The sequence below is a fragment of the Amphiprion ocellaris genome, chromosome 8 (genome assembly GCF_022539595.1).
Source record: "Amphiprion ocellaris isolate individual 3 ecotype Okinawa chromosome 8, ASM2253959v1, whole genome shotgun sequence".
NCBI classification, from domain to species: Eukaryota; Metazoa; Chordata; class Actinopteri; family Pomacentridae; genus Amphiprion; species Amphiprion ocellaris.
In genome coordinates this window covers 23,292,089-23,304,594 of record NC_072773.1, presented here as the reverse complement: position 1 = coordinate 23,304,594, position 12,506 = coordinate 23,292,089, and the positions used below count along the sequence as shown (strand labels likewise).

The following is a 12,506-nucleotide window of genomic DNA, read 5'->3' as shown; positions in this document are numbered from 1 at the left end:
GCAGGTTAGATTAAAAGACCTGAAAATCTCTTTGCCGTGGCTCCTGGCTTTATTTGCTACATACAGGTTAAAAACAGCTCAGAATATGACAAGCATTTGCTCTGAACAAAATTCAGCTTGGCAGGAACGCCATTGACTGGATTATCAGCTAATTAGTGCAGTGAGTCTGAGCGCTAATGAGAAATACATGCCTGGTTTGGACGTGTGTTGAGATTAATCAGTCTGAAGTGAAATGTGCTGAATGTGACACAAGACAAATCAAACTAATCTATAATGCATTGTTTTGTAGTGTGGTTATGTTGCATGTATATAATGATAATTTCATGGAATGAAATTATATATGAGAGGGAGAACAGAAAGGTGAGATGAACCAAACTACAACGCTTAGACTTCCTGGCGACGGAGACTGTATACATTAGACCAAACCATATGAAATATCACTTGAGGATGAAGAGAGAGTCTCTGCAGTCTGTTTTGCCCTATAAGTAGCATTTTAAACAGAGACCATCTCCTATCCGATTGGGATGGGGGGGCATCCCATTTAGGGAAACTCATAGTTGCGTCTCTGCTTTTTGTAGATGACGTTGTTCTGTTAGATTTATCAAGCTGTGACCTTCAACACACAGCATGTTGGTTTAAAGCCGGGAGCACCTTTGTCGCAAACTAAAAGATTGCTAGCTCTGGTTGGGAGATTAGTTGATGCCTTAAGTGAAGGAGCTAAAGTATCTCAGGATCTTGCTGAAGAGTGACAGAACAATGGAGCGTGAGATGGACAGACGGATTGGTGTGGCGTCAGTAGTAATGTGGGCGTAGTACAGGACTGTCTGGGTGAAGGACAGTTTGGTATAACTGAGGGAGCTGAGCTGGACAGAGAAGCTCTCGATTTACTGGTCAGTTTACATTCCAACCTTCACCTATGAGCTCTGACTAGATGCAGGCATCGGAAATGAGTTACCTCTGTAGGGTGGCAGGGCTCAGCCTTAGAGATTGGGTGAGGAGCTCTGACATCCAGATATACCGCTGAGAGCAGTCACTGCTTCTTCATATTGAAAGAAGCCGGCTGAGCTACAGTAGTTCAGGAATCTGATTAAGATGCCTTTCTTTCGAGGTTTTCTGGACACGTCCAACATGGAAGATCTAGAACTTGTTGCAGAAATTACACATCTCATCTGGCCCTTGAACGCTATGGGATCCCCTCTGGAGGAGCTGGAAAACATTGCTATGGAGAGGAATTTCTAAAATACTCTGCTTAGCCTGCCGACGTTGTCAACTGACCCCAGATAAGTGGAGGAAAGCCGATGTGTGAATGCAGTTCCGTGATGCCAAAGATGCTGGTTGTATGACACATGTCCCACAGCTTCTTCAAAAAAAACCCCAAATATCTGCTTTTTAGAAGCCAAACCAAGAAACATAGTGAACTGTGTTGTTGCACTAACAAAACTGTGCAAACGTGCATATATGTAGTGTATTCTGTGGGCAAAAACCCTTTTTAAACCTTATTTTGGGAAAGTCACCAAACATTTTTTAAAGCAGTTTCATGCAGTTTTTATGTTTTGGTGACCATTGAACTTGGTGGTATGACTCTTGCCTCATTCATTTAGGTAGGGAAATTGGTCTTGTGAGCCTGAAATGTCTGGGGGCAGTTATTAAAGATGGTGAATGGAGAAACTTGCCTAAAAGGACTCTGAACCATTAATAAAGTTTCTCTGCTTCAGCCAGACTCACCTTTGGTTCTCAGTGAGGTTAAGATGGCGTTTGATGTCCAGCAAGGCTTCCTTGAGGAAGGTCAGCCTCTTGACTTCGTGCTGCTGGCACTGGTCAAACACCAGCTCCATGCTCTCCATGTATGGTTGAGTGCACTTGTTCAGCTCCTCCAGAGACTTCTCATACTTTTCTTTAGCCTGAAACAGAAAAGAAAATAATAAGATGACTGAAGACTCTTTTTAAAATAAAACATTTAGCAATTATTTCTTTATTTTAATAGCTTGCGTAATCTTATTTGTAACTTGGAATGCAGTATGAACACAGATTTAAAGCCATAAACAATCTTAAATGGCCTGTTAGGTTAACATACAAACACAAATATCACGTTAAAAATATAATAACCCACTTTTGGCTTCACACTGCATGCATCTCTGGTAACACAACACCTTAAAGTGTTAATTTAAACAAGAATATGTCAGAAGCCTGATCAATTGGCCAAATCAATAGCAATTTAAAGCCCTGCCAGGACACAGGACAATATACATTAGCTGTGAGAGAGATACTGAACCAACAAGATAAGATACGTTGTGGTCTGTACAACTGCTGATAAATGTCTCAAAAAATAACCTAAACAATTAGCTCAGTGTTCTGATACACATCAGTGTAAAAGCACATTTTTTTGTATGACATTGTGTATTAGTGTGTGTTCATCTGCTCTTAGTCAGAAAACAGCAAACATCTCCTGAGCAGTAACATCCTTGTTTGTTATTCATCTCAAAATGAATATGAAAGACGTTAATGTCTCCACCTTCTGCACATCCTGCTTGCATTTGTCCACTTTCTCATGGAGTTTCTTCTGCTGATCTGCCGTGACAGAAGCCTCAGTCTTGCCGTTGGCCTCTCGGGTTGCAGCCAGTTTCTCCTCCTTGCAGGCCATGTGGTACGCTTTCTTAGCCGTCTCCATCTGTAGGTCCAAACGCAGGCATTTTCAGTAATACAGATTAAATGATCTGATCTGACCAAAAGAACACAATGAACTAACATTTTAAAATGAAATGACCTTCTTTTTGTGATCATTAAAAATATTATATCTCTAAAATTTCAGTATCAGAGCCATATTTAGGCATTTAGCACAAAATATCATATTGAGTACTGCATGCATAGGAAAGGAATTCATCTTTGTTTGTGTGGAGCAAAGAAAATCCAGTCAGACCTGTATCTACTGGGGTCTTAGTTGGACCCAAAAAGCCCTTTTAAAGCGCCAACTTAAGTATTAAGTATTTAAGTAATAACTACTATATTAATATTAAGAATGGGTCCCTTAAGAATTAATTAGTGACCAAATCAGTTGCCTCATTTTTATTTATTTTTTTAAATTGGTGCATCCATAGACAGTGTCATGGAGCAAAACTATTACGATGCTCTTTCTTTTTGCTTTTTCTCAGATTTGCTTAAGTGCATATATTGATTTGTTTGGCCACTTGGGGGCAGTGGGAACAAATTGCGAACACCTTTTTATTACATAATATGGTACACTTGTTTGCCAACATTTTATCTTACTATAACCTATAAAGCTGATGTGCACATATAACAGTTCAGAAGAAACATTATTATCTAATCTGAGCACATTTTATTGTCAAGTTGTCAGTGCAAGTCTTACATTTTTTCTGTTTTATCTCTGGTTTTGGGCTCTACCCACTTGTGGGGAAAATATCTGGCTGTTGAGCTGCTAAATGCTCCACTATGTTCACCAGCTAGTAACAAACTGTGGCAGTCCACTGTTTGGTGCTGATCAGGCAGTGATTAGTGGGTTTTTAGAAATGTTTTTTCGCTGAATGCGGCTGCCTGTGCAGGCCAAAAATTACACCATGAGAGTGATTACAGTGAACCAGAAAGGTGAAGTTGTGGCCAAAAAAGCTTATTATAAAGCTCTGCAAAGGAAAAGGAAGATTCAGGTAGTGATTCTCTGTACATTCTCATTGTTTTAGATCATTCTAATATATTTCTTGTGTGAAAATATGGACTATTGCTTTTAAAAACTCCACTGTTGTAGAAGTTAGGTTAATTACATCTTAAAATATAAAAAGTGGTATAATATAGCTTTAAAAACTACAAAGTCCAGCAAGGCCTGGCACCTGGTGCTGGTTTCTCCATTGCATTTTTTCTTGCTGTATTTTCATTCTGATTTTAAATACAAAGTTTGACACGGTGGACAGTGAGAGATGAGCAAGGCACGAACATACCACTCAACAGCTGAATTAGTCTCCCATGTATGTATTGAATATGACTGTCATGTGACTTAGACGACAAAGATGATGACTGAATGTGTTCTCCTCACCTCCTTAAGCTTCTTGGCCCATGGTTTCTGAGCCTTCTTAAAGCCTTCCTCTGCCTCTTTGGCCTCTTTGAAGCCTCCAATCATTTGCTTATGATACGCCTCCTTCTGCCAGTTCTTCACTTTCTCCACATCTTCGTTCAGCAGGTTGTTCTTCACGTCTTGGTGCAGCTCGCTCACTTTCTCTGCCTCGGTCATCACGGCCAACCAGGCTCTCTCCACAGAGCCATACTGTGGACCTGAGAGTCGGACAAAATTATTAATTGAGAATTAAAAATTCAGGGCACTACTGCTCAGTCAAATATTACCAGACAGTAAACATTTAACTGTGTAAACGGAGATTTGGCAAATTGAAGGACAGCAGGAGATACGTTCATTTGTTGATCTGTTTTTTTTTTTTTTTTATTGACCCTTCTCCAAAATCTGACCTTTCTCAATGAGTTGTCTCCATCTCTTGGACCAGGCAGTTAGCTGATCACCGTATGCTTTCTCTATCTTGGCACGTTCCTGCAGGCAGCCCATAAGATCATTGCAGAGCCGATGGCCATCATCGAATCTCTTGACAGCACGTTTGTAGTTCCCCACCTGACAACAGAGAGGAAGACTGAACAGTTAAACAGAAGGACTCAGAACTAATCATCTTTTACATGCAGTAAATCACAGATTAAAGTATATTTTTATACACGAATGAGACTTATTTCACTATATAATGGTATACTGTATGCTTTGAGATGTGTCAGTTAAGATAAAGGGAAGATGCCCCCTGAAGAACATTGCCGATTTATTGAAAAAACAAAACAAAACAAAAAAACAAGGAGGTTTGAATGTGATTTTTATGGTAGTGTATATAACTTACAGAATGGCAACTGTATCTTCAAAGACATTAGTTTTGATTGACTTGACACTGAGTAAAAGCCAGTAAAAGGAATTTAAACATTCAGCTACTTTTCCATTTTGTTGCACTTTCTACATGTTAAGTAGACATCTGTAACTATAATATGATTTATTATTCATATCAGTTTTTAAATCTGAATGCTATTTGAAGGTAAAGTGGTAGACTTTTCTCTAATCAACGCAAACAAACAAGTAGCATTAAGGTATGCACTGATTTCCTTTGCTCATATGTGAAAACTGGATTGTATGTCTTGAAGAGAATAAAAACAATATCTACAGCCATTGGTACAGCATTCTCATGAGTGTGGATAGAATTATCTGTATGTACCAATACAGTTTAAACAGCAATATCCTCCACAATGATCAGAATGTTAAATCAGTGCTTCTCTGAACACTGCAATCTCCATTAGGTCAGTATTTACTGCTACAACTGCTGTTTTTAACTATATTAGTTTTAGGTACATGCATTTAATAAATTGGCAATAAATCATCACATCTACAGTATTTATTCACATTTTTAATCTAAGCAGAAAACAGCTCCAGCAAATCTAATTTTGTGAATAAAGGAAAGCTAAATTTTTAAAATCTTTTTTTTAAAACACACCAGCATTTAGAGTTATTTTTGGTCGAAATGATTTCACTACATTTTCTTTTACATCTCGCCACCTTAAGTGGGGCTGCCTTAAATAAAGCAGTGCAAGGCTGTGTGGCTCCGCCTCTTTGGTGCCTGCAGGGGGCTGAGCTCATGGTGCATGATGAAGGGAGGGTAGTGGGGGGGTTTACTCGTGCCTGTGCATGTGTAGTTATGCAATGACATGGGCTTGTGTTTGTGTGTGTTCATGAATGTGTGTGTGTGTGTGTGTGTGTGTGTGTGTGTGTGTGTGTGTGTGTGTGTGTGTGTGTGTGTGTGTGTGTGTGTGTACAAATCGTGGCTGCTTTAATCCTCTTGAGTGGTGTAACGCAGTCAGACAGATTCCCAGCAAGCGATGACGAGGTAGTCAGAAATACCATAGACTGTTTGTGTGTCTATATAGGCTGTAAATACATAAAGTCACATACAGCATCGCTAGGAAACAACTCACAGAGAGCCTGTCTGACATGTTTGCGGGCTGCAGAGCTGCACTCTGATTGGTCCTGACATGAGCATGCATGTGTGGCTACTGTTTGAGATCAGAGCTGCAGGGAAACTGTGAGACAGGTGTTTAACGGTATGAGTTTTGGCTTGTGTGACAGATTGCCAAGTCACACCAACAACAACACGTAGGTGGGCTGGTTGTACGCATAAAAACACACCTGAGCTCTTGTGTTTGTTCTGTAATATCTAGGTATGGCTCTGCTTCTCTTCCCGTTTGTACAACAAACAAACTTTTCTGATGACAAACCTGAGAGTACAGCATTTTTCTACAATTTATAAACCACAATCTGACCTTCGCTGCCTTGCTAGTATACAGATGCTATATGCAGGTGCATGTGGTGAAAGGCTGCCTCAGAGCGGCTGGTGACTGAGGCTCTTTGTCTGAGTCTCTGTGGCTGAGAACACGATACAAAGAAGACTCTGTACTGAGGGAATTCATTATTGCTAATTTGCTGGGCTTAAAGTGCACACAGACACACAAACAGTAGTGGTTTCATCACTTCAGAGAACATTACATCGGCTTAGATTGATTTCTGCAGACTTACTCTAACTCAAACCATAATCTTTAACCTTAACCCTAACCTTACAGTAAGCTCAAACCCAGTCTGCAGAAAATAATGATTTACTTTGAGGAAGCTTGCTTTTTGTCCCCAAAAGGAGGGCAGATCCTCACAGTGTGACTGTTTAAACAGGTTTATGTCCACATGACATGAGTCCACACACACAAGGCATTTCAGCACAAGTGAAGATGGACAGAACCTGCATCTTCTCTATATTTTTTGTGACTTAGAATACATAAATCTTCCTCAAGGATCTTATTTGTCTATTTAGTTTGTACCAAATAATTTATGTAAAATATGGAGCTCATTCAAACCAGAACAATTACTCTTACATTGTTCTCATCTTTGTTTTGTGACTACATAAATTTACTTAATAAAATTGCATTTGTTTGCTTCATAGCAGTTATTACTTCCTCTCCTCTATTGATGTAGAGTTGGTTAATAATGACTGTTAGTCAGATAAATATAGCTATAACTTTGATTTATTGAACTTTTTAGATCATAGAATATATTTATATTTCTTTCTTCCTAGCAGAAATGGTTCTCCCTAATGTTTCTTTCTGTACAAACCCAAACCATAATAAAACAAAACCACAGGACAGGCCATACAGATGCAAACAGGCACCAATATAAGTAAAAAAATACATCACATTTTTGGTTTTGCTATCATTATGGGACTACTATTGCACTGTGCTCTGCCCTTTGGCTACGCTGCAAATTATATTCAACTGCCTTATCTATTGTCTTGAATGTCAGCGTATTTTTATCATTCTAGCTTGACTTACTCCTTTTAAACTATTTTTTCTGTTGTTTTTGTTTTAAATTTTTCTTTGTTTCTTTTACACCTTTTTTTAATGCTCCGTATTGTGTTTAAATTGCCCTATTGTTGAAAGATGCTGTATAAATAGACTTGACTTGGCTTGTATGGCTTGACTTAATTAATTTTGCTTATATTTTTAGCACCTTGATTAACATGACAAACACAGCAACTTTACATTCACATGAAAGTTTAGTAGATGCACTTCTGCCTAATGAGGTACAGGAACTCATAACTAGGTTATCTTTAAAAAGCTTTGAATTAAAACCAGTGATCTGACATGATGGGAAATTAATTTATTTGCTTTTTGCTGAGAATTAAATCACAGGAATTAAAGTACTAGTAGTAGGAATATCTGGTCTCATTTAACTCTTGGAAAGACAGCACCAAGCTTCAAACCTTCCTTAAAAGTGTAAATGTCTGCTTGAACCGTGTTCCTCTGCCATCTTAAACACCACAAGTGTGAATAATAACAGAAGTGATGTTCTGCCTCGAAGCTCAGTGGATAGCAGACTGTCTCACTACAACTTATGAGACAAATGTCCTTCTACATAACAATATTAACGATGATCTCAGTTTCATGGTTTCAGTGGCGACTCTGATTTGAAGGGCCAGATCGATACAAAACAGTGTGAGGGAGAGGGGTTGTGCTGCAGGTTGAAAGCCCCTCAGGACAGACGTGACTCTTTACCTCCCAGAAGCTGTCCATGGTGTCGTCAGCACCTGCACATTCATCGTAGGAGCCAGACATTTTCCTGGATGTGGCAAAGCACTCTAATGTCTAAACCTGTCCTCTGCAGCAGAGCTGGGTTCCTCATGCACTGAAAGAGACAAAGAGAACAATAACAACGTGAGATAGTAGCACTACACAGTTGCAGAAACAAAGCAGTGCAATGACAGTTAGTAGAGAAACATGGCCAAGCTGGCCTCTGTGTAACTGCAATGTGGCAAATTTCCCTGGTAACTGGAGGGAACCTTTCAGTGTGAGCGTTCCTATTCGAGACGTTTATAATAATGAGATAAAAATAGTCTCCTCCGTCATGCATACAGCGCCATGCCCCCGAGGAACAGGAAGGGGCATCTTATATTGGTGTGTCCTAGAAAAGACACCAGAAAGAGTGGAGCATCGCACGGCTCTGACCCTGAATCTCTCCACAGTGAAAACCCTCATTCTTTTGACACATTAAATCTGAGAGATAGCTGAGCAGCAAGCACAACGCATGAATAGCTGTTAAGTTCAGCTGCCCAGAAATGCAGCTTGTGTGTAAACACAGAATTGTGCTAAGTGCAGCCTTGAAATAAAACAGAAGCAAACCCAATGAGACGGGATCAACACACCTATTTATACACCTATACGTGTCCTTTAATTGTGCTTCTTAATCACTAATTACTTGGTCAACCCTGCAGAACACAGTTCCTCCTGGATTTCCTCAAGCATTTAGGGTGATTTATATTTATTTGTTTGACATGTTCGATATCTTACCACCAAGGTGAAAACAGAAGAGACTGTGAGCCATTATATTGGTATTGAATTCAGTTTGAAGCCTAATCCATTTTGCTCTCATGACTAAGGCCTTCTCCTTGACAGAGAGCTCTTCATTGCACTGCAACAACCAGTAAGACAATGGAATTTATAGAATCGTATATAATATTAATGAGGCTTTGTTAATGAAGGGCCTTCCTGACGTGGTTTCCTGATATTCATAATTACAGTGGAATGTATTTATAGTCTAATTCTGCACATGCTCCAACAGTTCCAAACACAACACTTAACACTATTAATGTTTTTAATTAAAATGATAAGGAGTTTTGCAAATTGTTATTAAGGAAAGTGTGTGGTTCTTAGTATACACAGTCCAAACTGAGTGTTGGTTAAGTGTGCTTGATAGAGGTCAATGCAGATGAAGGATGACTCGTGGCTATTTAAGATTACAAACTGAGTCAGCACTCTACAGCCAGCTGCATCACAAAGAATATTTTGCTCAAATATTGCCACAGCCCTTCATGCTTCATCCTTCAACCTCCTTCTGCAGTCAAGTACAAATTGATTCCCGCAACATCCTTCATCCCTGGAATGAGTCATGAAAAATAGCTTTCTGCATTAGGCTCAGTCGGAACTGCCCTGACCTCGCTTTCTTTACACGCGACACAAGAACATAATTGTCCTTGTGAGGAAAATAAGAGTCTTGAAACTACAAGGTCAGCTCATAAAGGCAAAGTGTCTTTAGCAGCAGCTTCTGCAACACGGTCAGTGTTTTCACAGGGTGGTCTACTCATCAAAACACTATCAGGGGAACATTTGTAACCTGTGTGATTGATTCTGGTTTCAGCTGGAAAGCACGCAGCCCAGTCTAGCTCAGCCAGTGTTTCTACAGAATATTGACTGATTTAGCCCAGCTGTATTTTTCAAAGCCCTCTGCTACTATCACCTGTCTGGGAGAGTCTTAACAGCCGTGGTTTTCATTCACTCAGTATTATCAAGAGTACACTATGTGCTGGTGCAAAATGCTGAAGGCACCCATCTAAGTTTGGTCATTTAGCAATTTTACTGTCAGAGATTGAATCACAGACAACTTGAGTCTTAGAGTTGCAGTGGGATCAGCAGTCAAGTATTTTTTCAGATGAAGAGAGAGCTTGAAAGTCTGTGACAAAAAAAAAACAAAACAGAAGCTGGGTTTGTGTCTGAGCTCTAGTAGTAGATATAACTGACAACTGCATATACTATAACTCCTGTGAGAAAAAAAACATCACAGCAGAATATTAACTGACTGTGTCCTAATGCAGACTTATAGAGTTACTGCATATCATTACTATTATTAATCATTCACAGTGCAGCCAGTAAAAAAGGAGATCTGATATTATGCATAATATTTCCTTCAGTATCCTCTCATTACTTTATTGTCTGTTTTAACTTTTACATTTTTTGGTGTATTCCAGAGTCCACCCTAAAATTGACTAACATGTTTGCATAAGACACTGGGTACTTTGCAGCACCTTCCAAATAACGTGCCTCCACATCAGCAGGGAAACACCCTCAGTACCTCTCTTCATGAAAATGGGGACATGACCCCTTTCTGTCAATCCACTGAGAGGCCACGCTAGCCACACTCACAACCTGCCCAACAAACTCGAGAACTGTTCGCTTTTTATAATGGATGAATACATTTCATGACAATGAGGAGACTCCAGTTTTCTCACTGACCCCTGCTGAGGAACTGAACTCAATCCTTCCTAATCCTCCAACTCTTCCTCACGTTCAGAGAGTATCTTTAGAAATTAAAAGCTTTCTTGCTGACAGTTATATTGGGTGATTGATACCAATTACATGTCATGACTCTTTGCCCATAGCATAAACTTAGCATAAAGTGGAACTTGGACTGAGTTGTCACATTTTTCCTTACTGGGCTCATTTGTGACTGCAATATAAATGTCCTGCACTTCTATGGAAATAGCACAATCATGGCTAGAAGAGAAGTCCAAAATATTGTCTGTGCAGGATGGCATAGTTATAATGCCAAATGAAAGTAAAAAATTTTGATTACTGATTTTGCAAAAATGGAGAAAAATTTGACTTAACATGCGCAACATTTTTCCAAGCATCAATACTAGAAAAAATGTAGCCTTACATATGTTAGATATATTTTACTACTTACATTTTTAATGTGTTGTCGTATTTTCTACTATCTGCTCTGTGCACAACAACACTGCCTGCAGTTCAGCCCAGCTTAAAACTTTCACTAATAGTCACGTGGTTGCGACAAAGAGCAAATATTTTTTTGTTTTTTCCAGAATCTGGTTCGAACAAATAGAGTTTTTTTTTTGGCAAACTTTTACTTGAGGCATGCAGAATAAAGTGCTTTTAATTAAATACTTTTGTTTAAAGCAAAGATTTGGTTGAGTCCCCCAACTGAATGGCACATTACTGATGAGGAGTTCAGGGACTGCCAGGAGGTTTTGGGTTCAGAGGTCTAGACATAACAAAATTAAAGTACTCTATTTATCATCTTGAAAAAAAAACACAAAATCTAAATTGCAGGAATGACAAGTTGTAGTTTTCCTGTTTTTTTTTTTAGGACTGCATGCAATGATGTTGTATCTGACAGGCTGATATGCTTATATTTTTTTTTTCTGGGACCTGCGTCTATAACGTGTACACAATAACACTGAAACCCTCCTCTGAGTACATGATTATAAAATAAGCAACTTTAAGACACAATAAGCTTTAAATGTTTGACTTATATAAAAACATGACTGTATATCAAATTAAACACACTATACAATGTAAATAGTCAAATATATAATGCAAGACAGCTTCATGCAGTGTTAAGCAGCCCAAAGTAGCATTTCTTAATCTCAGCAACAAACAAATACCATTGGTCCAGCTACCTGTCCATCATTCAAATTATCCAATAAGCCCCAGCATCCACGACTACAATACCTAGTGACATCAAAGCTACTTAAGCTTGGAGGAGTGCCAGAATACCAGCTCCTAACAAAACCAATGGATCCATATGCTTAATTTAGCCAAAATGTGCACACTTTGATGACTATAAGACTTTGCTAATGTTTAGAAAGCGAAAACGAAACGAAAATTCCTTAAGAGTAGGCCTACACAGACAGATAATCTTAAACTAGACAGCAGTCAAATAACTCTGCAGCATGGTTTTTAACATATGTGTGTGTGTGCGTGTGTGTGTGTGCAGATAAAAGGTGAAAAATTATTCATTCAAAAAAATTCAAAAAGAAAAACTGCTCTGACATCCATATTGGCACAAACTTTGTTGTATCTAAGAACAGTATGGACAAGGATGTCATCAGCCTTTGCTTAACAGGCCAAAGAGCAGAAAGAGAAAAAATGACATGAAAGTGAGTTTCGGTCTATTGCAGGAGGGTGTAGTGTGCAGCATGAGACAGATGAAGGTTGGCGGTGGCAGTGATAAGCATTCTGGAGAGGGGCTTACGCGACAGTTATTGAGGTCAATCCACCTCAGTGACTGTGAACACACCTCCCATTCCTTTGTGTATTAACTGGTGAGGAAGTCAAAGTAAAGACAGGCTTCT

General features: G+C 39.1%; 1 protein-coding gene across 2 annotated transcripts in view; it reads right to left on the bottom strand.

Moving 5' to 3' along the window:
- The window catches only part of LOC111572121 (protein kinase C and casein kinase substrate in neurons protein 1), a 36,699-nt gene that overhangs the window by 6,502 nt on the left and 17,691 nt on the right, over positions 1-12,506 (bottom strand). For both annotated transcript variants that reach the window (XM_023275652.3, XM_035950691.2), the window contains 5 exons: positions 8,137-8,266; positions 4,468-4,624; positions 4,043-4,278; positions 2,513-2,668; positions 1,726-1,901 (listed from right to left, as the gene is read on the bottom strand). In XM_023275652.3, coding sequence (XP_023131420.1) covers positions 1,726-1,901; positions 2,513-2,668; positions 4,043-4,278; positions 4,468-4,624; positions 8,137-8,196 — 785 coding nt within the window. In that variant the 5' untranslated portion in view covers positions 8,197-8,266. The remainder of the gene's footprint in view (positions 1-1,725; positions 1,902-2,512; positions 2,669-4,042; positions 4,279-4,467; positions 4,625-8,136; positions 8,267-12,506) is intronic.